The 25,674-nt window shown below is 39.4% G+C and overlaps 2 protein-coding genes across 3 annotated transcripts; one reads left to right on the top strand and one right to left on the bottom strand.

The window, feature by feature from the left end:
- Positions 1–5,995: 5,995 nt before the first annotated feature.
- MCEE (methylmalonyl-CoA epimerase) lies at positions 5,996–15,563 on the bottom strand. 2 transcript variants are annotated; one of them, XM_054214836.1, is made up of 4 exons: positions 15,018–15,221; positions 14,333–14,749; positions 10,064–10,404; positions 5,996–6,678 (listed from the first exon to the last, which is right to left on the bottom strand). In XM_054214836.1, the coding sequence occupies exons 2-4, from the start codon at positions 14,370–14,372 to the stop codon at positions 6,526–6,528; spliced, it is 534 nt and encodes a 177-aa protein (XP_054070811.1). In that variant the 5' UTR covers positions 14,373–14,749; positions 15,018–15,221; the 3' UTR covers positions 5,996–6,525. The 2 variants fall into 2 exon arrangements, with proteins under 2 accessions (XP_054070811.1, XP_054070812.1); XM_054214837.1 differs by lacking the exons at positions 14,333–14,749; positions 15,018–15,221 and adding an exon at positions 15,364–15,563.
- A 149-nt stretch (positions 15,564–15,712) lies between these two features.
- MPHOSPH10 (M-phase phosphoprotein 10) lies at positions 15,713–25,512 on the top strand. Its single transcript, XM_054214835.1, has 11 exons — positions 15,713–17,817; positions 18,415–19,066; positions 19,922–20,067; positions 20,437–20,611; positions 20,897–21,038; positions 21,450–21,517; positions 22,244–22,381; positions 22,603–22,713; positions 22,958–23,065; positions 23,619–23,849; positions 25,302–25,512. Exons 1-11 carry the CDS (start codon positions 17,450–17,452, stop codon positions 25,449–25,451), a joined length of 2,289 nt encoding a protein of 762 aa, XP_054070810.1. The 5' UTR covers positions 15,713–17,449; the 3' UTR covers positions 25,452–25,512.
- The last annotated feature ends 162 nt before the right edge of the window (positions 25,513–25,674 follow it).

The raw sequence follows: 25,674 nt of genomic DNA on the forward strand, positions 1-25,674 counted from the left end.
GACTCCAGACTGCAGGATCGCAGAATTATAGAATGGTTTAGGTTGGAAGCGACCTTAAAGATCATCTAGTTCCAACACCCCTGCACTGGGCAGGACACCTCCCACCAGACCAGGTCACTCAAAGCCCCATCCAGCCTGGCCTTGAACACCTCCAGGGATGGGGCAACCACAGTTCCTCTGGGCAACCTGTGCCAGTGTCTCACCACCCTCACAGTAAAGAATTTCTTCCTCATATCTAATCCAAATCCACCTTCTTTCAATTTAAACCTATTACCCCTCGTCCTATTGCTACACTCCCTGATAAAGAGCCCCTCCCAGGCTGGAGCAGCCCTTCAGTCGGGCTATCCTTCAGGAGCCCTCCAGCAGCAGCAGTAGGCAGGTATGTTTGTTGGAGGCCTCCAGTCCCGCTGTGACGTGTGGCAAGGCCATCCTGCACCAGCGGTCTGTACACCTGGGGACCCTGCTTCGGTGGTGGGCCATAGCATATGTTGTTTTCTGTGAGTCTTCCATACCATTTTTCTGTCAAGCTCATTCCTGAATGTTAGCTATGTAATCTTGCTGGTTGATGACCTCAGGTTTCTTTCTTGCTTGAGGTGCTCCAGTGCAACAAAAATCAAATCAAACACCAAAAGTTTGAACATTACAGCAGGAGGCAGCACTGGACTTAGTCACATTCCATCATACAGACAGATTTATGAGATCAAATTATTATTTTTATGCCCTTCTGCAGATAAAACATGAAACCCCCCCATAATGATTAAAAATGGAGGATGTGATGTGTAATATTTAAAAGCTCACTGAAGTGGGTTTCTCTAAAAACACTTCTAACAGTGAATAATAAAACATAGTTGGTTCTTCAGGCCTTTTATTACAAACTACTAGATCTTTCTACTGCAGCTAGGTGATGGTGATCACTTTGTATCCTTTGTAAAGGAACATACATGAGATCAAGCACTCTTAGGCCAATTGTAACAGGACTTGCTCTTAAGTATGCAAATTTGAGATTCGTAGCTATTTGTGAGTGTAAAAAGTAATCTTTCTCATGATAGCAAAAGTGAAAAGCTGTCCTAATATAATTATATTGCATTCCAGTCAGCTAGATATCAGTGCGCACTATAATTGCTGTGTGTCCAACTTGATGTGCTTTTGTTTGCTGTGGGGTAGCTATACCAGCTGCTTAGCACCAAGTCAAATTTCATGTACATGCAAAGGCCCTTCATGGAAACACCATTTTGTGGCTTTTTTATTCTTGTTTATTGTTTAGTTGTTAAGATTCACTAACTACAGAATAGCCATTTGCTACTAAGAGGCTATTTTCTATCATGGTTTTCTATGGTGGCTTTTCTCATCTGTCCCTCACTATATCCTAATTACTTGACTGGTTTTGGTTCTCTTTTGAAGATAATGAGAACTCAAACATGACATAAACCGTAATGCATGTATGTTTTACATGGAACTACAAGAAGTTATATAATCTGTAGATGGGTTGTTTAAACATTTGGCATTCTCAAAATTGCTAACTTGATGAAATAGCCTCATGTATATGAGGAAGTTTTCACTTTTCTCAATCAATATACCAAAAGCAGTATTCCAGGCTTGATAGGGCAGGTATGTGTTTTCTTTTTGAAGTTACTGCAACTGCAAGTATTGTACTACAACTGACCTCTCAAAGACTGCAGGGGTCCCAAAGGGAGTGGGATATAGATTTAACTTCTTAAATTTAAGTTCCTAACAAACATTCACCCTCCACCTCATTTTGGAGAGACAGATGGTTATAGAAAATTACATACCAGAATGGAAGGTAAAAATAAGGTGCATAAAATCAGTCCAATAACACATTTCTCTGCTACTCTTCAATTTCTGGAAATAATCTTTTCCATATAAGCCAGCCAAAGACGCAGAAGTAGGATGTTGCCCCCATTTAATGCTAACAGTGCATCATCACATATGCATTCAGAGTACCCGCAGTTACTAGTTACTACAGAATTTTTTTTTTAAATCATGGTTTAAACCTATCTTTAGAACTGAAAAATGCAATATTAAAAATCAGTAGAAATCTTTATTGAAGATCTATTTTATAGAAGATTTTAGTACCTATTCACTGTTTTTATGTTAAGAAAGTCTAACAGTTAAAAGATCACTTTAGATTACACCTAGAAAAGTCATGAAGTGCTTCAAAATGTATCATTACTTTAAAATGCTTGAGAGAACTCTTTTTCACTTGTGAATCTGTGCTATAAACTTTGCAGTTAACAATGTTGTTTAACAATATGCAAGACAGAGCAAATGAACATGAAAACTAGATAGATGACATCATTTTATAGATACTTAAGGATTATACCATCCCAGGAGGCAAACTTCCCTCCTTCACAATAAGATAAATTTACATTTCATAACATGTTCTGGCTGCTTTGAAAATGCTTATCAAAGGTGAAAGATTTTGCATTTCTGAGGAGGTGAGGTCTTACATTTTAAAATGTCAGCATTGTGCCAATTAATTTATACATTGTTGTTAGTTTCCATTTCCATATTAATCTTATATGATTCAATGTCCCAAGTTTAAACTGTCGGTTACCTTTCTGTATCTAGTGCCACCCAGCACCCTTACAGGAAGCACCAGGGCTACCATTTTAGGGATTTCTTCATTTTCTCAGTCTAATAATTTGGCCAAGATGACACTGCCTTGGTAAAAGAATCAAGCGTTTATTGAAAAATTTAACTTTTTCTCTTAATTAAGGGTTCTTGAGTCCAACAAACCCAAGTCAGATCACTACAGGAAGAATTTCTTGCAAGGAGAGAATCAAATGAAGCACCAAAGAAATAATTCAGAGCACCTACTGTAAGTACCTCAAGTAGATATTTTGAATATCTCCATGTTTCTTGGTCTTTCTACAAGATTTCCTTGGTCACAGCATCTTCCATTCATCTATCTTAGCAATAAAGTCCTAATCGAAGGACTGTCTTTAAGAATAAACAGCAATGCTTCTGATGCTTTCTCTAGTATCAGCATTAAACACAGAAGTATTATCCACCCAGGAAGTGGTCTGCAGAAGCAAGTGCCATCTTCAGTTCCTCTTGTAATTCATTCACAGCTTTCTAAATTTTCAGGCTGTGTTAACTGTATTAAAGCACTGTAGCTGTGACATCATGATAGAATACATTCTTCCAAAACTTGTGATAAATTGGATAAATATGGTAATAATGAAAGCAATTGAATTCAGAATGAAATACCCAGTGTTGTTTGTTGGTTTGTTTTTTTTTTTAATTCAGGTGAATTAATTGCAGTGTAAGCATGATGGGAACAGACTTTTTGCAGATTTGTAAAACTGTAAGGTTAGCTTTTAAAAGGCATGTAGTTAGTTCTTTTCTCAGCTTTTGAGTTTGATTCTAGGTTCGTCTCATCATACAGAATGGGATTCATTCTGCAGCCTGTTCTCCTCGTCCCACTTAGGAGAGACTTGAGGGTTGCATAGAGGAAGTCAAAAAAGATATTTTGCATAATTTAATTATGAGCCCTTTAGCTGCCTGAATAATGTTGATGGAGTCCATAAAAATGTGTCTTGTCTGCCTTAGGCAGCATAAAATGGGAACATGCTCGAGCTCAGAGGAGAAAAAAGGCACATGGAGAGATTGGAACAGGGAACTTGCATGTGACAAATGACCCAAGCATGACAAAATTTACTGACAAAATAATAACACTTCATCTTCTGAAAAGCTTGATCTTATCAGAAAAGAAGGATTCACCATACTTTTTGGAAAAACTACCCCAAATACCCATAGTCAAAGCCTAGTTGCCTTCCGAGCTGATCAGGCACCAGTTAATTTGAATCAGTGTTGTTTTTTCCAGAAGTTGTATACTGGTGTAGTAGGGGTATATCATTAAGTGTCCCTCCACTGGAAGAAACAAATCAGAGTTCTCTGTTGCTCCAGTTTCCATCCCTGAATTTCCACTGTTTTTCTTGATGTTATACCCATTTTATAACCATGGCAGTGACAAAGGGTAAGCTCACATGTCTAACACCCCCCCACCCAAATGCTTAGAAAGTCAGAACAAAGGATGACTTTTGAAGGCTCTCGTTTAAGGTGAAGGATTAGAAAATTTGTTACAAGTATGGGGATTGATCCTATTCCCACTGAAGTCTATGGGAGTTAGGCTTATGAACAGGAAACTTCTCTCAATGCATCTTCACATTCTTTAGCTGTCCAGCTCTCTTGGCTATCCCTTTCAAGTCCAGAGCTCCAGAGGTGGAAACTCTCATATCTTGTAGTGCATACCCAGACAAGTAAGGGAGTCTGATCCCACCAAATGGTAAGAGTTTGTAATAAGCATACCCCAGTTTTGGGTATTAGCTAATTTTACAGATCTAAGCTCCTTTTTTAGTGTTGTTGGTGGTGGTTTTTTTGCTAATATCTTGACTTCCACCTTAGAAGGAGTCAGATGAAATGTATAAACTGTGAATGAGATAACAGCATGACTTAGCTATGATGAACAAAATACATCAGCTGACTTAGTGCTAGGCAGCTCCACTGCAGTCAGTCAGGAAAATTGCTGGTTACTAGCTAAAAGCATTACAAGCTTCTTTCTGCTAATAAGATGGGAAGTACAATGAGGCAAGTGGAGTAAGTATTGTTTACTCAAAATCTCCATTACCTAGTACTATATCAAGCTACTGCTCTGAGTGTATTGCTAGATGTCATACACAAAATACCATCTCCTTCAGACAAGGACAAAGAAATGGGAGTATGAACCTAAGGAGGCCTGCTCTGTTTTCTGTTGCACCAAACTAAGGGTATTAGGTTCAAAGATGTCTGTTCAATTATCTTGACATGTAACCAGCAAGGCTTCTAGTCTTGGCATTCCTAGGCTAGTTCTGTAGAAAAGATGCCTCCCCGTCTTTGAAAGACTAGAAAGACAAAAGCAGCTTTGCTAATAGAATGTCTCCTAGAATAGCAGAATCATATTTCAGGAATATATCAAATCATCCTGCTTCTCCATCAGGAGCCTTAGGATTTCTAAATTCAAACAATTTAGATCACAAACTACCATCTAAACAGTGATTTGATGAAATGCAAGAACCCTGCAGAAGACTTATTTTTCTTAAAATATGACAGAAGGAGTACTTATTTTGAGTACAAAACTATCTCGTTTTAAAAAATTGCACGGTGTTGCAGAGTTTTTTTTAGAAGTAAAATTCATGAGGAAGCAACAATGTCTTTAAAGACCAAAGTCTTTAAATCTCAGGTCAACATTATACTTGCATTTTGTTGTGGCAAACATGACACAGAATACAAATAATTCCATTTCCATTAAGTAAAAATTCTCCTAGACTAAAATGAACTTACTTTATATCAAGTTGAACCTATTAACTGAATATGCAGAGATGTAGGAAAATATAACTTCAGACTGTGGTTTAGCTAGGAAAAAAAATTACTTTTATGGATTAAGAAGACTAGAGAGAGAAACAGCAAGTCTTCAATTTCTATAGCCGATGTGTCAAAACAAACCTATAAAAGAAAGTAGCAGGACAAACACTGCTTGCTTAACGTACACCATTAAAGCCAAGTCTGTCCATGAATAAGTCAACAAACTGTGACTGCAGTCTATCAGAAACATCAGTATGCGGGCATGCTCTCTGATGTTAAAGACAGTGTACATAACCAAGACTTATGCAGCTTGTGTTTCCACTGATTTTTTAAGTGCTTTTGCATAGGAAAACAATATTTATAAAGTGAACGAAAAGATGAATCGCTATTTGTTCAGGTCTCTCCGAGATACCTCCCTATGGATAAAGCTTGGAAAAAAAAAATTCAATACCTGAAAAAACTAAAATGTGACAAGTATGTTACAGTCTGAAATACATTTCAGCTATTCTTCTCTCGTTGCCTGCATATCCATAGAGTTCCTAAAACAACTAAATGATGATTTATGCATGGTAACTTCCTTGGCAGTAATTGTTATGCCAAGGAAAACTTATTTACTGGTTGCAGACACTCATACAATAACATAAGGATTTTTTTATTGCATGAACCAATCAATCAGCATGAAGCACAGATGGTGAATGGTGAAAACAGAAAAATACAATGTTCCTTTTTACTTTATTTCTAAAGGGAATATCTAAGCTATATTGTTGTCACTGAGAAGTGGGTCTCTGCTCTGAAATATAGAACAAAATAATGTGGGATGACCTAGAAACTGTACAGTTTCTGTGGTTACAGAGGTAAAACCATGCTGCAAACATAAGGCAACAGAACATAAATTACTGTTTGTAACTTGGCTGATGTATTTGTCTTTAGAATCACAAAGAATTCAAGAAATGTCAACATACTAATTCTGAAAATCAGATCAACAACAACAATAAAAACAAAATTACCCTAAAACTGTAGCATTATTTCAGTACTCAAAAGCTGTACTTAATACACAGGAACTACAGTGAACTTGTAAAGGCTGAATACCACATCAATATTCCCAGCACCAGCTCAGTAACTTCACAACTAATCTATTGTTTTATTTATGAATATTACAGCTCAAGCTTGCTCAAGTTCCACAAGGACTCCGTGGCAATCTTTAGGGTGAAGAAAAATCACAGGTTTGCCATGTGCACCTATTTTTGGCTCTTCACTCAATATTCTCATCTTTTTTTTCTTCAGTTCTGTCATAGCAGCTTTTATGTCATCAACCTTATAAAAGAAAAATACAGTTCACACATATTAACATATTACACGGTATTATGCAGATTCTACATTTAGGAGCAATAATATAATTCCTTACTAAAATGTTATTTCTAAATTCTAATAGAATTCTGGAAATAAATTATAAAACAGTTTTAAAACATGTAGTCTTAGAAATAAAAATCTTACAGAAGTTTGCATTTGTTATTTGAAGATTTTATAAAACGTTGTTTTAATAGATAGTGCTGTATTTAAGAAATTGCTAAACAAAAATCACTCCCACACAAAGCCCATTGATTTTTTTTATGTTGTTACTTTATAAGTACTCCATAAATAATCTAAACTCTGCATTACTATTACTAAGAAGATCACATTGCTTTCAAACTATCAATAACTAAAGAAGAATGCCTCCCTGTCTAATTGATGACAGAACACTGAGTCATTAGATGCTGATGAAGAGGGAGGGCAATGGGCAAAAGGTAAAAGGAAAGTCCCTTTTAGATTTACATATCCTCCTCCTGAGTAGGTTAAGCTTCACAAAGTTTCCTAAGAAAAACCTTGAATTATCAGAAATATACCCAGAATATGACCTGGTTTTCCTATTGAACTTAATTACAATAATATCCTTTAACGTAATATTTCAGTACAGTTTCCTGCAAAAATACATGATTAACAAAAACATGTCTACACTGTATAATGTGATCTTAATTCTGATGTCATGTCATCAGATGAAATTTGAATTTTCCCAAACCTTAAATGCATTAATTCTTTGAAATTATAAGATTAGCACTCAGTTTATCAAATCTAATAGTCAATAATCAATAAAGACCTAGAATTAAAATAATAGCATTGCTGTTTTTCAAGACTGAGGTGTCTGGACATAATTTGGTAAATAAACTTGCATGATGCCATTGTAGGGAAGAAGGAAATACCTAGCTTTAATTCAGAGGAACAGACATCAGTTAATTCCTACTCATTCACAGCAGTTTTGTTCATGAAAATTCTGAACTCACTGCAGTTCTTCCTACACGACTACCAGTCTGCTAAAAAAAAAAAAAGAAATGTCTGTCAAGTTTTATCTTAAATAAAACAGCACACGTAATGTGTGCCATAGCCCCCTCCAGGTTGTTTCCCCAAGCAGAAAAGCTACTGCAGCTGCTGCTCCTGTCCTGCAGAGATGGCCAGAAGAGGAACCGTGTCTGGGCTCAGCTGGAATGAATTACTGCGTCCCCAAGGAAGCAATGAGAGTGAACAGTGGAAAGCCTGTGGGTGCATCCGTGGTAGGCGAGTATCAGGCTCAGATTTCTCTCTTATTTGACCAAGTGTCCAGCATGCTTTTCATTGCATGTATTAAATTCAGTTATAGCTGGTCAGGAATAATTTAATTTGTTCTTAAAATGCTTATTTTGTCTGAAACAAATTCCCTATCAAAACATCTGTCTAAAATTTTCCTTTGAATAATAAGAGATAAGGAAGAAATTAAAAGCATTTTGAGAAACTTGTTGGGCTTTTCAGTACAGAAAGAATTTTTGCAATTATGCTTTTTGCAATAAAATTGTTCACAGAAAGATACTTCTACAAAATATTTTTAAAATTTCAAGTGAACAATCATTTGACAGTGAAGTTCTTTTACAGTTTTTCTCAAAACTATTTTTGCGCAACTTCAGAAGATGACCTATCTTTGAAATTGTAAGATTTTCCATTCTGAGGAGATTGGAAAATTGGAGGAGGGACATTAGTATCTTTTTTATTGACTATGGTAGTGACCAAATCTGTCTTCAGTCCCACTTAAACAGCAGGTCAACAATGGATTGCTTTTTTTCTCCATGTAAATTAGTCTATAATCTTCCATTTGTGGAGACAAACATGAAAGACTTAGGACAATCTTTTTTTTTTTTTTGCTTGGAGAACCTATTAGTGAGTTACAAGACTTCATTGAGGAAAATCTGGCTGCGAGTAGCACTAGCTCACCTGATTAATGGAAATTAACTGCTAGATGATGATTCCTGGCTTGCTTGACCTACTGTACACAGTTAAAAATTTTCTTTTTTAACACAACACTTCTATGTTGTCCAACGTGGTATAATTAGCATGTCCCATTCTTCTCAATTTTCATAATTAACAGTATGACTTCCCTTGGCAAACATTTTTGGTTTATCTGCAACAAGATCATCTCTCGTACAAAATGGAGATCTACATGGAACAATTTCAGCTGGTAACAAATGTTTCTTGAAATGTTTTAAAAGGGAGGACATATACTTGAAACCCTTGGGAGCTTTGAGCTCTTTATGCTGAGAAATGCCTACAACTTCTTTCTCTTGTACCTATAAATAAGAACCACTGTTTTTACAGAGGGTTGGAGGGTTTTTTCAGTCCTACTGCAAATCAGTTCTTTCTTCTGTGCCCCCTGTTTCTTAAATTGAGCTGAGGTCTTTCACATTTCTATAGCAGAACTGCCTAGGAATACAATTTAGGGCCAATTTAAAAGAATCAATTTTCTTATTCGTGAACATCTGCAAATAGGCAAACTTAATGTAAGAAAAATTGCAATGTCTGTGTGTATGCAAAAGTTCGCAATTCTTAAAGAAACCATGCAACTGCAAGCACAGGTCTTTATGTTGTATTCTGAAAACAATTTTTACTCACATCAGTAATACCATTATTTTTTATTATTACACTTTGCATGAAATAATAGAGTTCGCGAGACTCAGATCTGTAAAAATATTAAAAACATAGACCACAGGCTGCAACATGAAATATTGCATCAAACATCTACACTAAAACATGAGTATACTAAATAAGGGAAGTACTTTACCCCGCACGTTTACATCTTGTGTACTTCCAGACCAACCTCTCTTTGATGGACAAGGAAGAACAGGACAGAATAAACTCTGAAGACATTACTGCTGTTTGGTGAGTACAACTGACAATCTTTTTTGACTTTTGTATACAATTATCAACTAAATATCAAACAGGAAGAAACTTCTGAAAATCTAAACTATGCCTTAGCTTAAACTTACAACTTCATCTTTTTCCAGTGTATGTCCTTTCTATGTCAGGAAGTTGACACCTGTCAAACACACTTCACAAGCCCCTGGGCTTGTCCACCTTCCACACTGGATACTTAACCCTCCACTGCCCAATTTAATCTTTATAGCATAAAAGAGATAAAAATCATTGCATAGCTCATGAAGTTGAACTGTGATTTCCAAAATCAAATGGAAATGCAATTTTAAATCAAAATCAAAGAAAAAAGGCAATTTTATGACTTCTCATGCAATATATATTCTCACAAATACGTCAGCCTTATTTGTTCTCGACACAGGTCAAACCTCTGAAAACGTTATGCACACTTTAATATCTCAATTTTATATGATATATTGTGTTAAAGTACCTCAATGCAGATATGATGCATTCCTCCGGTCTTGTTTTTTTGCAGAAAGCTTGCAATGGGACTTTTCTCTCCTAAAGGATGTAGCAGTTCCAGCTTGGTATTTCCCAGCTCCACAAAAACAGTGTAGACACCATGTTCAGGAAGAGCAACAGTCTCGCTCACCTGTGCTCCTAATACATCTTTATATAAGGACTGAGCTTTCTCCAAATCAGGTACTGCAATTGCTACATGATTAAGTCGGCCCAGTTTCCACAAACAGCTTGGAATGTTTTGAGAGAAGGAATTTGATGATGATAGAGTTCGTATAGTGGGAGCTGAAGTCTGCAATCTGGTAAGAAGCCCTGAAAAAAGTGAATAGCACTGATATAATGCTTTTGAGAAAGGATCAATATCTGCTCTTTCCCCTTTTAATGAGGCCTTTATAACTCCTATGTCATAAGCACACCAGCGTGCAAAGCTGAAGGTAGACTGAGACCAAGGAAAGAATTAATTCTGTAGTTGTAAGAGCTCAATGAAAATTTTTTTCAGAGACTATGTAATTATTCAGAGGTATATATAAAAAAAAAAAATCCAAACACTAATTTTGTGTAAGTGCTTACATATGCCTGTTAGAAAGAGGAACACCTGGCCAACTGTAACAGTCAACTGTATAATATACTTAAAAGTGACTTCGGAATTTTTCAGAGCTCCTTACAAAATAGAGAAAGAAATGAGGGTATGTCCATACCTCTAGAAATTATAACAATAAACAAGAAAACCAAAACAAAACCTTGGACAGAACTGATACTGTCCAAAAGATAAAAGCTCTCAGCTGTCAGAACTAACTCCATCAAGGAAAGAAATGTCACGTTGCATCTGAGGCTTAAGGAATCCTAAAATCTTCTGAGTTTGATTTCTTATTTTGTCTTTCTCCAATGATGAAGTCATTTGCCCTTCTTACTTTTCACATGCCATACAGGTCTTATACTTAGTTTCACTGATCTGTTTCAAGATGCTTGCAAATATTTCAGTTATAAGTACTGTGAACAACATCATCTCCAACTGACCAATAACAATTTAGAAGGTTATCTTTAAAAGGTCAAAATCATAGCAGATTTTTTTAATGCAACTAGTGCCACTGACTTCAGTGACTTACAAAAGAAAAGGAATATAATTTGTCTCCTCATAAATAAAAAGGTAACTATAAAAAAATATTGGATGACCATATGACACAATGATAAGGGCTAACATGTAGACAAAAGATGGAGAAGTCATGGAGAAACTCTCTGTCAGGAAAAACGGCTTAGATATCTACAGAACTCTTCACTGACTGTTCTCACAAGGCAGTACTGAACTTTGCACTATCTGTGTCAAATTGCTATGTTGCTCACAAATAGTTCCAGGGTTGCTTGGGTTTTGTGGTGTTTGGTTTTTTTTTAAAGTACTGAAAAAAGATATAAAATGAGGATACTTCCAAATGAATTACATTAAAAATGAATCTGTCAGAGTACTAGAATCTGTAGAGGTTGGGGGCGGGGGAGAAATTGTGATCATACCAGTTGTTTCTAGCATCAGAATTAGAATTAGATGAAAGGATATATTCATAAAAGCCACATTTTAATTTCATGCAAGTTTGCTTTAGGCCATGTCAGAGTTCCCAATGCCTCAAGGCCAAGCTAGAGGCATCTTAGCATTTTGGAAGTCTTTGAGGCATTCTTAGTTTTAAATTCACAAATGTGCTATTTTGCTGAGAGATTGTGGCAAGGATGCACTGAGATTCTGTACGCTTTGCAATACGCTGAGGATAGCCTGGCTTGCGTTTTTTCAGACTCTTTGTACTCCACAGCGTTAGTAGTAGCTGTAATTAATCAGCTGGCTTCACTGTATGAAACTGAGAACTACCATTTCCCAGGAATTCAAGACTCTACATCTATCCGTTAATTTTTCTTCACAAAGACAACTGATGCAGTCCTTAAAACTAAGCCTTTCTGAGCATTATGCTGGGATGGAAGAAGAAGAGTTTGTGTGTATTTGAGACTTAGAATTACAATGTGCAATGTATATATACTTCCAAAGACTTAGCGTCACAAAAGTAAGTCTATTCAGAATCATTTGATAATACTAAATCTACATCCTACACTCATGATTTCCAGAAACTTGTCTAGCTCTGCAAGTAACTGCCCTGCACTATTTCTTGCCAGCCTTTCACACAGTACATCCTGTCATCTCCTTCATCCCAGCCAGAAGTTCTGGACAATTCTTTTTCACCAGTTACCTTTAGGCTATCATATTGGCATAGTAGAGCAACTCAATATTTCCAAGTACTTTTCAACTTTCTACACATTAAAAAAAAATCCCCTAGCAACTTCTCACAGAAGAAAAAGTCTTGTTTTTCAAATGTCAATGCTGAAACTATTTTGTAGATAGACTTGCCATCTAAATGCAGCCGTGTCAGGGGTGAACAAAGCAATTGCCTGAGGAAGCAATACTATGCAATGCTTTATAATGTACAAAAATAAGAAATATGTACTATCTAGTTGGCATTAGAGGTATGGATAATTAACTAGAGTTTGACCAGATCACCAGAGTAAATAATGCATTAAAAAATTAAAAAAAACCCAAACCAAACCAAACAGCCACCATACAGTCTTTTCTGTCTGCCTTCTGTCCTTCCACGTCTTCTACCTAAATAGCTCTGTTTCCTACAGAGGTCCTTTCGTAAGACCTGGTTCAATTCTTGGTGAAGCAAGAGATACTTTTCCACTTAGAGGGGGTCAGTATTCACCCAAATTATTTCGAAAGATAAGGACCACTTACTATATCATTTGTTATGTTTCCTAGAGCCTTTTATTGTTTCATTCCTTCTTCTAAGCATTACAAGACCACAGTTCAGTAGAAATGCTACTAATGTAGATTTTTCAAGCAGTCCTTACCGATGGAAAAGGCTAGGATTTTTCCCATTCGTTTTGACATCTCCCATCTATAATTCTCATTGTACTTGACATGGGGCATATGACTACATGGTTATTATAATTTAATTTCTATTTTGTCTGTTTTCAAGTAAATTGACAGCAAGTAGAGACACAGACTGTTACTCAGCTATTACTGAAGCAATAGCAAAAAGAATAGAAAATACTATTGCTGTTGGGTTCTGCACAAGAAATATTTGGGTTTTGTGGTGTTTCCTGGAAAGATAATAGACTGAAAAAGTGAAGTAAATTCCTAGAATTCTTGTAAAGTCAAAGATACTTAAATGCCCACTCATACGACAATATTATTCATGCATCTTTTCATTTCCTCCTCTCACTTAATGGATTGGGTGGTAGAAGTCTATATATAATTTTTCCTATGAGTATGTAGGGACAGAGGACTCTTCAGCAAGTTTGGGTTTGGTTTTTTTTACTTTATTCTATGAAGTCTTGTGAATTTATCCTACTCTATTCATATGCATATGGCGCTTTAATTTTAAACCCATAATTACCGGTATGAATTGACTGAGATTAAACAAAAAGCATTTGTGTTTTTCTTGCATTATATAGATTAGTAACTATATAGATTACTTAAAATTCTAATCTTCTTCTAATCCAATAATCAAAAGATGACCCTGCAGTGAAAAAGAAAGCTTTTCAGCACACTTCAGACTGAAACCCCATCACTTTCATGTTTCAGGAAAGAAACAGTTATATTTATGCATACATCACAAAACTAGTAGTCCTATTAACTGCTGTGCCTAAATTCTTCAATCCCAAAAGCATTTCTCTACTGACTTACACAGTTATTCACGTAATTCTTAACTTTCTCCAATGTTAAAAAAATGTACTTTCTCTGCTTCTTTTGAAGACAGTGGACACTGTGACTAAAGCATCTATCCGAGTATCTGTCCTGCTTGAAAAACTTGCATATGCTGACCACATTCACACATGCAGATGCCTCTCCTGGTATAGGACATTTGCCCCTACTGGTTTTTTTAAGACCTGATTTTTCAAACACTGACAACAAAATCTGAATTTTTCTAGATATTTTGTCCTTTGGAGAAGATTCACCTGACCCTGGTCTCATGTATGATTGCTGGCTTCCTAGCCCCAGTGATACTGTGGAATGTATGTCACCACCTTCAGCTTCATTTGAAGAATATTTTTAAATTGATCTATTTGGGTTTTATTCTGTTAATGGTTGACAGATCTACTAGTGTTATGCACATGAGAGTTTAAAGATGTACAGTTGTACCAACTGAAGCTTACATTCTATAAAAGAGAAGATTATGAACTTAAAGTAACAAGTCTGAAGTACCCCATAAAAGCAGGTCCTCATCTTTCAAATGTTTATTCATGGACTTGGTGCTCCTTCTGTGGGGCAGTGTTCATTGACTTGCACGGCTAAGGAATCAAACCAAGCCAAATCCAGCTGAATTTAGCCCTGTTTTCTATGGGGAGGTTGTACAAGTGTGGGCCACAGTGAGAAGTGTGGGCACTGCTCTACTGTCACCCATCTCAGGTTGAGGGCAGCTCTCAAGCATGAAGTGGCTGCTGTCGCCGTTGTGAGTGTGACACACAGGGGCTGTGCATTAGCTCTCTGGACCAGATGGAGTGTCGAGGTGGCACTGACATCTCGGAAACTCTGACAGCTGACAGGGCTTAGGTCACCCCTGGTGCTGCTCTGCTCTGTGCCAGGGGGTGGCTTGTGGGAATCACGTGGCCTCCAGAGTTCCTAGAAACCAAGTCACACTTTGCTGCAGTTCTGGTTTCTTCCATCAAAGTGCAATTACACAGAGGTGTTTTCATCCCCCCATCCCACCGATCGATCCCTGACAGCACCCAGTCTCTCATTCACTGTTCTGCAGGCCATGGCCACCGAATGAGACAGCGTGGTTTAGGTATGGGGAGTTTAACCTGCCTTACTTACTATTAAGAGAGTGAACAGTCCAAATAATTATAATGAAAGGAAAATGATTTTGCATTTGACCTCCAAGTTGTACCTTAAAAAGACAAGCTCCTCCTTGCGCCATAAGTATTAAGTTTGCTGCAAAAGTTTATTCTCAGCCGGTTAGCGTCAGTTGTTAATATACTGCCGCCTGGGTCAGAACCCCTTGTTTTCATTTGTAACCGCGGTTCTGTGTTGCCGTGGTCCGTACGGCTCACGGAGAGCCCGAGCCCGAGCCCGCTCCCGCACCCCGCGGCCGGAGGGGCGGCGCGCTCCCGCCCCGCGCCCGCCGCCCCTTCAGGCCGCGGGGCCGCCCTCCGCCGGGGGCACCCGGGCCCGCCGCCACCCCGGGCCGAGTCCCACGCCGCCCGCCCGCTCCCCCCCGCCTGGCCCCCCGTTACCGGCCGCCGCGCGCCCCAGGGAGGCCGCCATCTCGCCGCCCCGCCGCTCGCTCCCAGCCCGGCCGCAGGCAGGCGGGGCCTGGCGGCGGGGGAGCGGCCGCCCTCCGCCGTCACCGCGGCAGCGGCCGCCGCCCCCGGCCGCCCGAGCCGGGAGCCTTTCGTCGCGGTGATAGCCCGCGGCTGCGTTAGCAGGGCCGGCGCCAGCGGGGGCGTCCCGGTGGGAGGCACCGGCAGCGGCTGTGTCTCGCTGAGGGGCCGGTGAGCCTTCGCTGGGGCGGGCGGGCGCTGCGGCCCGGTGCCCGTCCCGGGAGGAGGTGGCTCCCCCGGGCAGGGGCGGGCGCTGCGGCCGCCGCCAGCCGGGAGCTGGGAGCTGCGGGAGGCGGCGGTGCAGCTGGCTGCTGCCGGGCGCTGCCGTGTGTGAGAAAGGGAGCGTGCAGGAGGCCGGCTGTAGCCAGGGAGGGCTGTGGGGAGAGCCCTCCAGTAAAGCGTCGGGCAGAAGAGAGTGGGGACAGCGAGCGGGCTCTCTGCTGTGGCTGTGCCCCTGCTGTGTCAGGGGCATTGGACGTGGCACCTCGCTGTGATACATTCCAAATACATAAACAGCCTGTGCCATTTCAAATCTGATAATACCTGAAATAAAGTGCAGATCAAAGTTGGTGGGCAAAAGGGTATTTAAAAGTCCCAAGAGGGACTGGACAGGCTGGATCGATGGGCCGAGGCCAATGGCACGAGGTTCAACAAGGCCAAGTGCCAGGTCCTGCACTTGGGTCACAACAACCCCATGAACGCTACAGGATTGGGGAAGAGTGGCTGGAGAGCTGCCCAGCCAAATACGAGCCAGCGTGTGCCCAGGTGGCCAAGAAGGCCAACAGCATCCTGGCCTGTATCAGGAACAGTGTGGCCAGCAGGACTAGGGCAGTGATTGTACGCCTGTACTTGGCACTGGTGAGGCCCCACCTTGAGTACTATGTCCAGTTTTGGGCCCCTCACCACAAAAAAAAGACATTGAGGTGCTGCAGCGGGTCCAGAGAAGGGCAACGGAGCTGGTGAGGGGTCTGGAGCACAAGTCTCATGAGCAGCAGCTGAGGGAGCTGGGGGTGTTGATCCTGGAGAAGAGGAGGCTGAGGGGAGACCTTATCACTCTCTACAACTACCTGAAAGGAGGGTGTAGTGGTGGGGGTCAGTCTCATCTCGCAAGCAACAAGTGGTAGGACAAGAGGAAACAGCCTCAAGTTGCACCAGGGAAGGTTTAGGATGGATATTAGGAAAAATTTCTTCACTGAAAGGCTTGTCAAGCATTGGAAGAGGCTGCCCAGGGCAGTGGTGGAGTCGCCATCCCTGGAAGGATTGAAAAGCCGGGCAGACGTGGTGCTGAGGGACGTGGGGTAGTGGTGGTTTTTGTCAGAGTTAGGTTGATGGTTGGACTTGATGATCTTAAAGGTCCCTTCCAACCTAGACAATTCTATGATTCTATGATTCTAATATATGCCACTTTCTGCTTCCCACCTGGGTTGTAAGGTGCCAGCTGTGTCGATGATGTTGGAGAAGCGAGGTACAGGCCATACCCGTGCCTCTGCTGCAGGCCCTGCTCCATGCAATGGGGCTTGATGGTCCAGAGCGCCAAGGAGGACACGCAGAAGCTGCATGGCGGGGCTTTCTTGTCTGTGCGCTGAAACCACTTATTTTTTTAGTAGGAAAGAAACACGAAAGCAGTAAAGGAACAGCAGAGGCCATGGCAGTTGTGAGGCTGGTCACGGTTTGGACGCAGGCCAGGAAGGGCAGTGGGCAGGGCGGGTGCAGCCGGGGCGGTTTTAGGGACAGATCGCCTCTGTGGGTGGTCTGTGGGTGTAGTGTTTAATTTGACTGTGTAATAAAATTTAAGGAAACGATGTGATGTAAGGTAACAGAGCAGCTGACCGCTGGGCCGCGGTGGCCGTCGGGGTTGGCGTGCAGGTGCCTGCCCCGTTAGCTGGGGGCCTGGAGGCGCTGGGTACCGTCGTGCATTTTGCTGGCAGAATCGGCTGGAACTGCGCGGTTCCAAAATAGCCCTTGTATCTAGGTCAGAGAGACAAAACTGCGGAGTAAGATGTCTGCAGCTTTTACTATATTTAGAGCATTTTTTTTCCGTGCTGATGAACACCCCGCTCTAGAGCAGTACCACGCTCATCCCGGGGGAGGAAGCGGCAGCCAGCCCCGCCAATGGTGGCTGCCATCCCCTGCCCGGCGGCAGAGCCCCGGGCTGGGCGGCAGGCGGCGCGGGGTGGAACCCTCGTGCGCGGAACCTGGGTGGTGGCGGCAGCGGGAGGCGCCCGGACCGCTGAGCCCGAGCACCGGGGGGCGGTGCCGCGTGGCTCCACGCGCGGCGGGCGGCGGGAAGATGGCGGCGGTGAAGGGGCTGGAGACGGGCCTGAGAGTGGCCGGCGTCGCCGCGGCGCGGCCGGAGCGATTCCTGAGGTACGGCGGGCGGCGGGGAACGCGGGGTTCTGTTTGTACCGGCTGTGTGGGAGCATTGGTAGCTCTAGAGGAAAAACTGGAGGAGACTACCCAAATGTAAAAGCTGAGGAGTAGGGCAGCGGAGGAAGGCAGTTACCTTTTTGAAACCAAGGGCTTGTATCTTGGATGTTTGAGGTGTTTAGTGCTGTGCTATTTACTTCCCCAAAACGTCTGGAGTACTTAAATATGCTCAATATATAAATTTGCAACTATTTATGTTTAAATATGTAACTGTAGAAGGGTGGAATATTCTGTTCAGCTACTACTTCACGCACAAAGTGTAATGAAGCGGAAAGGCTTAATAATTACAATGTCTTTATTTCTAGGAACGCTTAATGTGTAGAAAGTTAAGCAACAGCAGTAACTGTTGAAAAGTGCTATTCTGTAGAACCAAAATACCTAAGCAGGTATATGATTATACCGTGTGATTAACTTAATGGCAGGCGTAAAATGAATGAAAGCTAAAAAATGCAAAGTAAAGTAAATTCTGCAAAATAGAAAAGAAATAATTAACTGTTGTGCTTTTTAAAGCTCCTAATTTTTTTTTCCTGCTCTTAGTGTGCAAGATGGACTGGCTGCTGACTTCAGAGCGTTAACAAAGACTCTCTATGATTTAAATAAAGCTCTGGGGAGTAATATAGTTCATGGGGGTCCTCTAAAAGAGCTGGTGATAGAAAACTTTGATGAAGAACAGATTTGGCAACAACTAGAGCTCCAGAACAATGCAGTTCTCAATTTCTTCAAGAAATCCATTGCAAGAGATGTCGAGGATGAAGATCTTTGCCTTCTCTCAGACCACGAAGAGGACGGCTCTGATGCAGAGACCAACAGCGAGAAGGAATTGGAAGACAACATAATGGAAGCAGAAACTGAACAGAAGAATGTTTATACAAAAGATAAAACTAAAGTTAAAGAAAAGCAAAGTAAACCCAGAGAAAGCATAAAGCAGAAATACAGTGATGAGGATTCTGATATTGACTTTGATATTGAAGCACTGGAGCAACAAACTAAAACAGCCAAGGAAACCACATTGAAAAAAATGGGAAGAAAATCCATAGTGGATGACAAGTTTTTCAAGCTGGCTGAGATGGAAGCTTTTTTAGACCATGCGGAGAAAGAAAACAGGGAGGAGGAGGAAGAAGATATTAATTATTTTGAAGACATCATCTCAGATGATGAGGAAGAAGAGTCTGAAGAAGCTAAAGTCAAAGTAAGAATATCAGTAAATCAGTTTTCTGGTCTCTCTTTCCCTGTAAGTCAAGATCTGATACCTGTTAGAGTGACTATAAATTGTTGAACTCTGAGTAGAAACTACCAAGTTAAATTTGATTAGGTGATGAATGATTACTTCTGAAGCTTTAATAATTAACATGAATATCTGATAACAAAATGTCCTACTGTAGGAGAACATACTCTTCTGCTATTCCAGTCTCTCTTTAGATGGGTCTTCAGTTTTTGCATGAATAAAGCAAGAGATGGTATGTCATAAGAAATAAGCGACCTTGCAGAATAGGTGACCCAGCAAATGAAAAAGATGTGTCACTCAGTATTGACATCTAGCAATTACAGATCACTGAGGTGACTGATGCAGAGCAAAGGGCTTTTGGCAACTTCTTTTTCCAGGGACATGGTTTGTAACTCTGATTTAACTTAAGTTGCTGAGTACTTGTTTCAGAAATAAACCTTTTGTTATTTAATAGTACCAGAGATTCACACTATCAAGGAAGAACTGTGCCCAGGGTATGAACAAACCTGGAATGTACGTATTCCAATGAGAAATCAGCAAAATCTACTGCTCTTTGACTTCTGTATATTTAGAGGTCAGAAATTGATTCAAGTGGTAGAATATTTTAAATACTTGTAAAAGAGATTAGTTTTACTAGGGTGCCGTAACACAGGTTAGTGCTTCAGTAAACTGAATTACTGTTACACAAGTAGTGCTATTCCCCAGGTGCTAAAGACTTTTAAGAGGCAGGATGCCCTTAGACTTCTGTCAGTCTGTTTTGATTTGCGTTTTTGGTTTGTTTTTTATTTGTGGTGGTTTTTTCCCCTTTCCCCTTCTTAGCCAATTAAAAGTTCTAGAGACTTGACATACAAAGATTTCTTTGATCCAGTTGATGACGACGATTTAGTAGCTAATGATGTTGAAGATGATCAGAAAGAGGAAGCAGACAGTGCTATTGAAGAGGAGAATGAGGAAAGCATGTCTGAGTAAGTATATGCATTATTTGCAGTTAAAATGTCCTTGTAATTTTACACTGAAGTGGAGTAGCAAATAAAGTGTGAATTCCAGGCTCACTTTGGTCATAATTTTCCATTCTCTGTTATCTGTATGTTCATGGTTTGCATAGTCACCTTATTTAAAAAGTAGTTTATTTACTTCAGGGTTTGGAAGTTTTTTTTTTTAATATATAGAAGTTTCCCTAGTGTCCCCTGCCTTTAGGTTTCAATGAAAGCCTATTGTATTTCTTAACTGTGGGTTAGTTGTAACATGCAAACATTTAATGGCTGAAATACCTTAATGTAAAAAATTATAGAGGATTTTCAACTTTTATTTTCTATTACATTTTAATGTTACAGGGTTGAGGATATGAATGAATTGATGATGGAGGATACGAGAAGTAAAGAAGCCTCTAAAAAAGTTACTTTCAGTTTGCCAGATGACAGTGAAACAGAAGATATTACTGATATGCAATTAGAGAAGGGCATTGATCCCAGTGAAATAAAGTCTTCTTTTGAGAAGAGACAGGAAAAGGTAATTGTTTTTTTGTTTGTTTTGCTAATACTTCAAAACAGTGGCCTTTTTGTTGTTTGTTTTTTTTTTTAAATGCTTGTGGTCAGAGTTTGGCAAATGTGAGGAGGCTATTTACATATTAAGAAAAAAAAGTGGCTTATCTACATCAGATATATATGCAGTCATATATTCGCTCATCTTTAAGTGAGGAGGAGTTAGAATTACTTGAAATAACTATTAATTTCTTGCGCTGACTTTAATTGTGAGTTCTATGTTTTGAACTTCTTAGGAAATTGTGTTTTTCAGATGAGCAAAAAAATTAAAAGTTTAGAAGAACAGTTGTTAGAGGAGAAACCTTGGCAGCTTAAAGGAGAAGTGACTGGACAAAAACGACCTGAAAACAGCCTTTTGGAGGAAACAGTACTTTTTGACCATGCTGTTCGAATGGGTAAGCAGGGAGAGAGGGTTTTCCTGAAAGCGTGTTGCATACCATAGTGGGTTTTCTTCCCTTTCACCTTGCTAAAAACACCTGTGACTCAAGAGCAGGGTAACAAAACACTAAGTTAAACTTATTGTTGCGTTTTTGAGGTTGTGCATTTTCATGTTGGAAACTATAATATTTTTTGTTCATTTTTAACTTAATTGAAAGTTCATTAATTTGGTGGCAGATTTAGTCATTTACAAGCCTTATGTAATACTACTCTTTTCAAGATAGAGGAAAACATTATTTACTCACCTTGTCTTTAATTACAACATTTTTGTTAAGGCCTTCTTTTTCTGGTTTTTATTCTTCATAGAACAAAAAGTATTTATTGCTGGAGAAACATTTATCTTAAAATTCTTCTCTTTCTCCTCTCAGCACCTGTGATCACAGAAGAAACGACTTTCCAGCTTGAAGATATCATTAAACAGAGAATATTGGATGAGGTTAATACTATCTTAACTTATTCCTCCCTATTTTGTTCATAGACTTCATTCACAGGCCACATTCCAAGGATGAGTTTGAAGCTTTTAAAATGTTAGGTGTAGAGTTATCCTAATTAATTTCTGCAACTGGTTGTTTTATTCTTTTGCCTTGATGAATGTGTCTTTAGATTTCTAAGGAACTCTGTTTTTACATGCCTGTTATGTGCCAGGTTTTGGTGTCCTTCAAAAAAAAAAAAGAGTGTTTGCAGGTTGAACTATAAGGAGTTTATTTGGAATATAATGCCAGTCTGTAAATTTTGTCTGTGACCATAACTGTAGCGCTCTGAGCATTCTGGATACTAACCAAAACTCAATTGTTTACTTACTTTTCTTAAAAACTGCTGATAAAAAATTTGTATCCTGCAACTTGTTGAGGCTTATTGTTGAATAAAAAAAAAATGCTACATATGAGGGATAATATTTAAATTCTTAAGAAAATTACACATTTGTTATTTGTTGTACATTTTTTCCCCAATCCACTAAAAATAAGCACACAAGCTAGAGTTGTAAGTCTTTTATTACTTTTTTTTCAAATGAAAGTGTGAAACTTAATGAATTCCTGGGAAGCCACATGCATAAACTAGTTAATGTGTCGGATAAGTAATATGGAAAATATTCTAAATATGCTAAATAGCACCTGATATTTGACTGTAGTTGCATTTGGTCATTAATTTATGACTTTCTCAGGCATGGGATGATGTTGTACCAAAAGAAAAACCAAAAGAAGAGGCTTTTGAATACAAGAAGCGTATCACTTTGGATCATGAAAAGAGTAAACTGAGCCTCGCTGAGATCTATGAGCAAGAATACATGAAACTTCACCAGGTAACCTAAGCGATGTCTTTCCTTTTGGTTTGAAGTTCACATCACATAATCTTACAAGTTCATTTGCACACTGCTAATTCTGCTTTCAGTGTTGTGTCAAGTACTTCCATCTGAAGTATTGAAGTACTTGGCTCTGAACTGCATATTGTGCTGTTATCAGTCTTACTAAAGTAAAATAGCTTTATGAATGGTGGTGCAGTAACATTGTCTTACTACTGTAGCAAAAGACTGAAGAGGAAGAAAATCCCGAACACAAAGAAATTCAGGAAATGATGGATTCACTCTTCCTGAAGTTGGATGCGCTTTGTAACTTCCACTTCACACCCAAACCAGTGAGTACTTGTTTCATAAAGTTGTGGGTTGGTTTTTTTCCCCACTCTTTGAAACTGGATACTTTAAAATACATTTGGGAAATGGAAAGTAAAGTAAACATTGAGTTTTATTGAGCTTGTTCTTAATTCATATTAAATGCACTATAACTGCCTCTGAACAAAACCAAATATTTGGCGTGTTCAGTTAGCTGTAAGCTGCTGTGAGATGGTGTGCTCAGTCATGAATATGTTTCCTTATTTTTAGCCTGTGCCAGAAGTTAAAATAGTTTCGAACCTTCCAGCTATAAGTATGGAAGAAGTAGCACCAGTGGCCGTTAGTGATGCTGCTCTCTTAGCACCAGAGGAGATCAAGGTAAATATAAATAAAAACCATGTAAGGATCCATATTGTTGATAGAAGGGTGTACTGGCGGCCAGATCAATGGGCGAATTCTGACCCCTCCTACACTGGGTTCCTCACCTTGCGGACCTTCTTCCCTACCATTTTAGTATTGCTGGTTGTTGGGTTGGTTTTTTTTTAGGGGGGTGGATGGTTGGGTTGGTTTTTTTTGTGGGGTTTTTTGATAATTGGAAGGAGGGGAAAGTTAATTTTATTTGGCTACACTAGGACATAATACTATGCTTTGATTTTGTTCTTGACTATTATGTGATGGTAATTATTTTCACAACATATGTATGGGAGGGGAAAGCTAAATGACAGTAGGGAAGAGCAAGTAGCATGTCTTTGATCAATTGTACAAATCTTGCTTCCGAGCTTTTGCCAGTTTTTGGCATTTGCCTTACTGCGGCATAGCCCTGAGCTGGGTCAACACTTTAAAGGATGGAAACTCTAAGACAGATTTGAGTACTGTGAAGTGAGCCTTTTCTTTTGCACACTTATGGATCTAGAAATCTTGTCCTCTTCAGGAAAAGAACAAAGCTGGTGATATTAAAACAGATGCAGAAAAGACTCCCACAGACAAAAAGCGAGAACGAAGAAAGAAAAAGCTTCGTAAACGTATGAAGTTAAGAGAAAAGGAGAAACGTCAAAAGCTTCTTGAAAAGATGAAACCAGAACAAGCCACAAAACTTAGCAAAAAAGCTGCTGCAGCAAAATTAAAAAAGCTTACAAAAGAAGGCAAAGCATCTCTGCTCAAGGTAAGGCACTCTTAAGTAGCAGCGTATAACTTGGAGCTTCCCAGCCAAAGAATATTGAAATCTGAAGGGTAGATAGTATTTAGCTAGAGAGAGGAAAGGGAACTTTATCACAAACAATTACAAAGTGTAGGGTTTGTTTCCCTCCCGTCCCTCTTGGTACATCTCCTAATCTTTCTCCATCCCCTCAAAAATTCTTGCACACAAGTGGTGTATCTTATTTATGTCTGAGCAAATATAAAAGGTACATGCAGCTGCTGGAAAAAAGAGGTAGGAAGACCTGGAAAGGACGGATGCATACACCTTTTTTTCTTTTTTTTTTTTATTTTTTTTATTTTTCTCCCCCTTTCTCCCTCTTACTTTCCCCTATGTTCTTTTGAACTCCAATTTTGGAAGGACTCTTCTAATCCATGCTTGTAACTGTGTTACACAAAGTAGCGTTGAATGTCTTTCTAGTCCTGATTTTGCTGATTATGGTGATGGCATGATGTCAGTATAGAGGCCTGAAAAAATAGAGCTCTGGTTGCACTTTGCAGTGATCTCCTTGTTCAAAATGCATGTTTATGTAGATGTTACTGCTTCCAGTATGAATAAATCATACTAAATGGTTGTTGGAACCTTTAGAAGCTTACTCAGAGTATGAAATATATTTGAGTTTTTAAGCAACTTAATCTTTACATATGGAAAAATATGAAAAACTGTATGATACAATTACTTTATATCAAAGTGTATCCACAAAGCAGAAACAATTGTTTGCATTAGGTACTACTATTTTATTTATTTCAGAGTTCACAAGGTGGTGTTCCTGCAAATACTAAGCCTTATGCTCTTATCTCCTGCATTTGAACCGTCCTGCTTGATTAAATGGGACTACTTGCATGCATAATGGGAGGATGAGGGTTTTATTTAGTTCTTTCTAAGCTTTCGTAACTTAAGGTATTTCAAAACAGAATACTCCTGTTTAACTACTACTTATTGTGGAGCCCTCTTTCTAATCTCATCAGATTGATTTTGTTTTGTGTGCTATAAAACAGTAAACTTGTGTACCACCTGTGATGCCTTATAGATTACATTTTAACAGTCTCTGAAATGTTGAGGTATTAGAAAAAATAGGAAGAGTAACTTGATTCCTTCTAAAACGTTTGTACTTACCTGTTAAAAGGAGAGCAGAACACAAAATACAGCGATGTAGTTGCAGCTCATGATATGCAAGGAGCTATTTTTGATGCCTATTCTTACTGGCCATGCTAATTGCTAATTAGAAAGGGAACATGCTCTTTATTTCTTCAGATAGCAGCAGTGACATAAGAATGCAGTGAAAAATATCCTTTGAAAATCAATTATCAGTTTTGTTCTTTTAAGTCAAATACCATTATATGTGAGTTAACTAGTAAGTAGTATAATGGTACTGTTCGTACGTTTCTTGGTTATAACGAATATTTTGTCCATGGACAGGATGAAGGGAAAGACAAGGCCTTGAAGTCGTCCCAGGCCTTCTTTTCTCAACTACAAGACCAAGTAAAAATGGAAATCAAAGATGCCAACAAATTAAAGAAGAAACAGAAGAAGCAGAAAACACTCTCTGTTCATAAACTGAAATTGTAATTTACCTTTTTATAGAAGTTGCATCTTGTATATATTAAAATGTTTCTACATGAATGCTGAATTTGAGTAGCTTTTATTCTGTGTTGGTCTTCAAAGTATTCTGTGAACTTCTAAGGAGCTGTTAAATTCGGAGAGGGCAAGATATTTAAAATAAAAGGGTCCCTGTGGGTGGGTTGGTGTTGGGCTCGGCGCTTTGCTCCCTAGGCCTGCGCTCCGCCATCGG

The sequence above is a fragment of the Rissa tridactyla genome, chromosome 9 (assembly GCF_028500815.1).
Source record: "Rissa tridactyla isolate bRisTri1 chromosome 9, bRisTri1.patW.cur.20221130, whole genome shotgun sequence".
Classification (NCBI taxonomy): domain Eukaryota; kingdom Metazoa; phylum Chordata; class Aves; order Charadriiformes; family Laridae; genus Rissa; species Rissa tridactyla.

Bases quoted from the DNA above. Each gene is read 5' to 3' on its own strand.
- MCEE (XM_054214836.1), bottom strand. From the start codon at position 14,372: ATGAATAAACATTTGAAAGATGAGGACCTGCTTTTATGGG. The intron at 10,405-14,332 runs GTACTTCAGACT...CACTTTTTTCAG, and splicing joins TGAGGACCTGCTTTTATGGG to GGCTTCTTACCAGATTGCAG. The intron at 6,679-10,063 runs GTACTTTAACAC...TTCTTTTATAAG, and splicing joins TGCATCATATCTGCATTGAG to GTTGATGACATAAAAGCTGC.
- MPHOSPH10 (XM_054214835.1), top strand. From the start codon at position 17,450: ATGTCTGCAGCTTTTACTATATTTAGAGCATTTTTTTTCCGTGCTGAT. The intron at 17,818-18,414 runs GTACGGCGGGCG...TCCTGCTCTTAG, and splicing joins CGGCCGGAGCGATTCCTGAG to TGTGCAAGATGGACTGGCTG. The intron at 20,612-20,896 runs GTAATTGTTTTT...TGTGTTTTTCAG, and splicing joins TTGAGAAGAGACAGGAAAAG to ATGAGCAAAAAAATTAAAAG.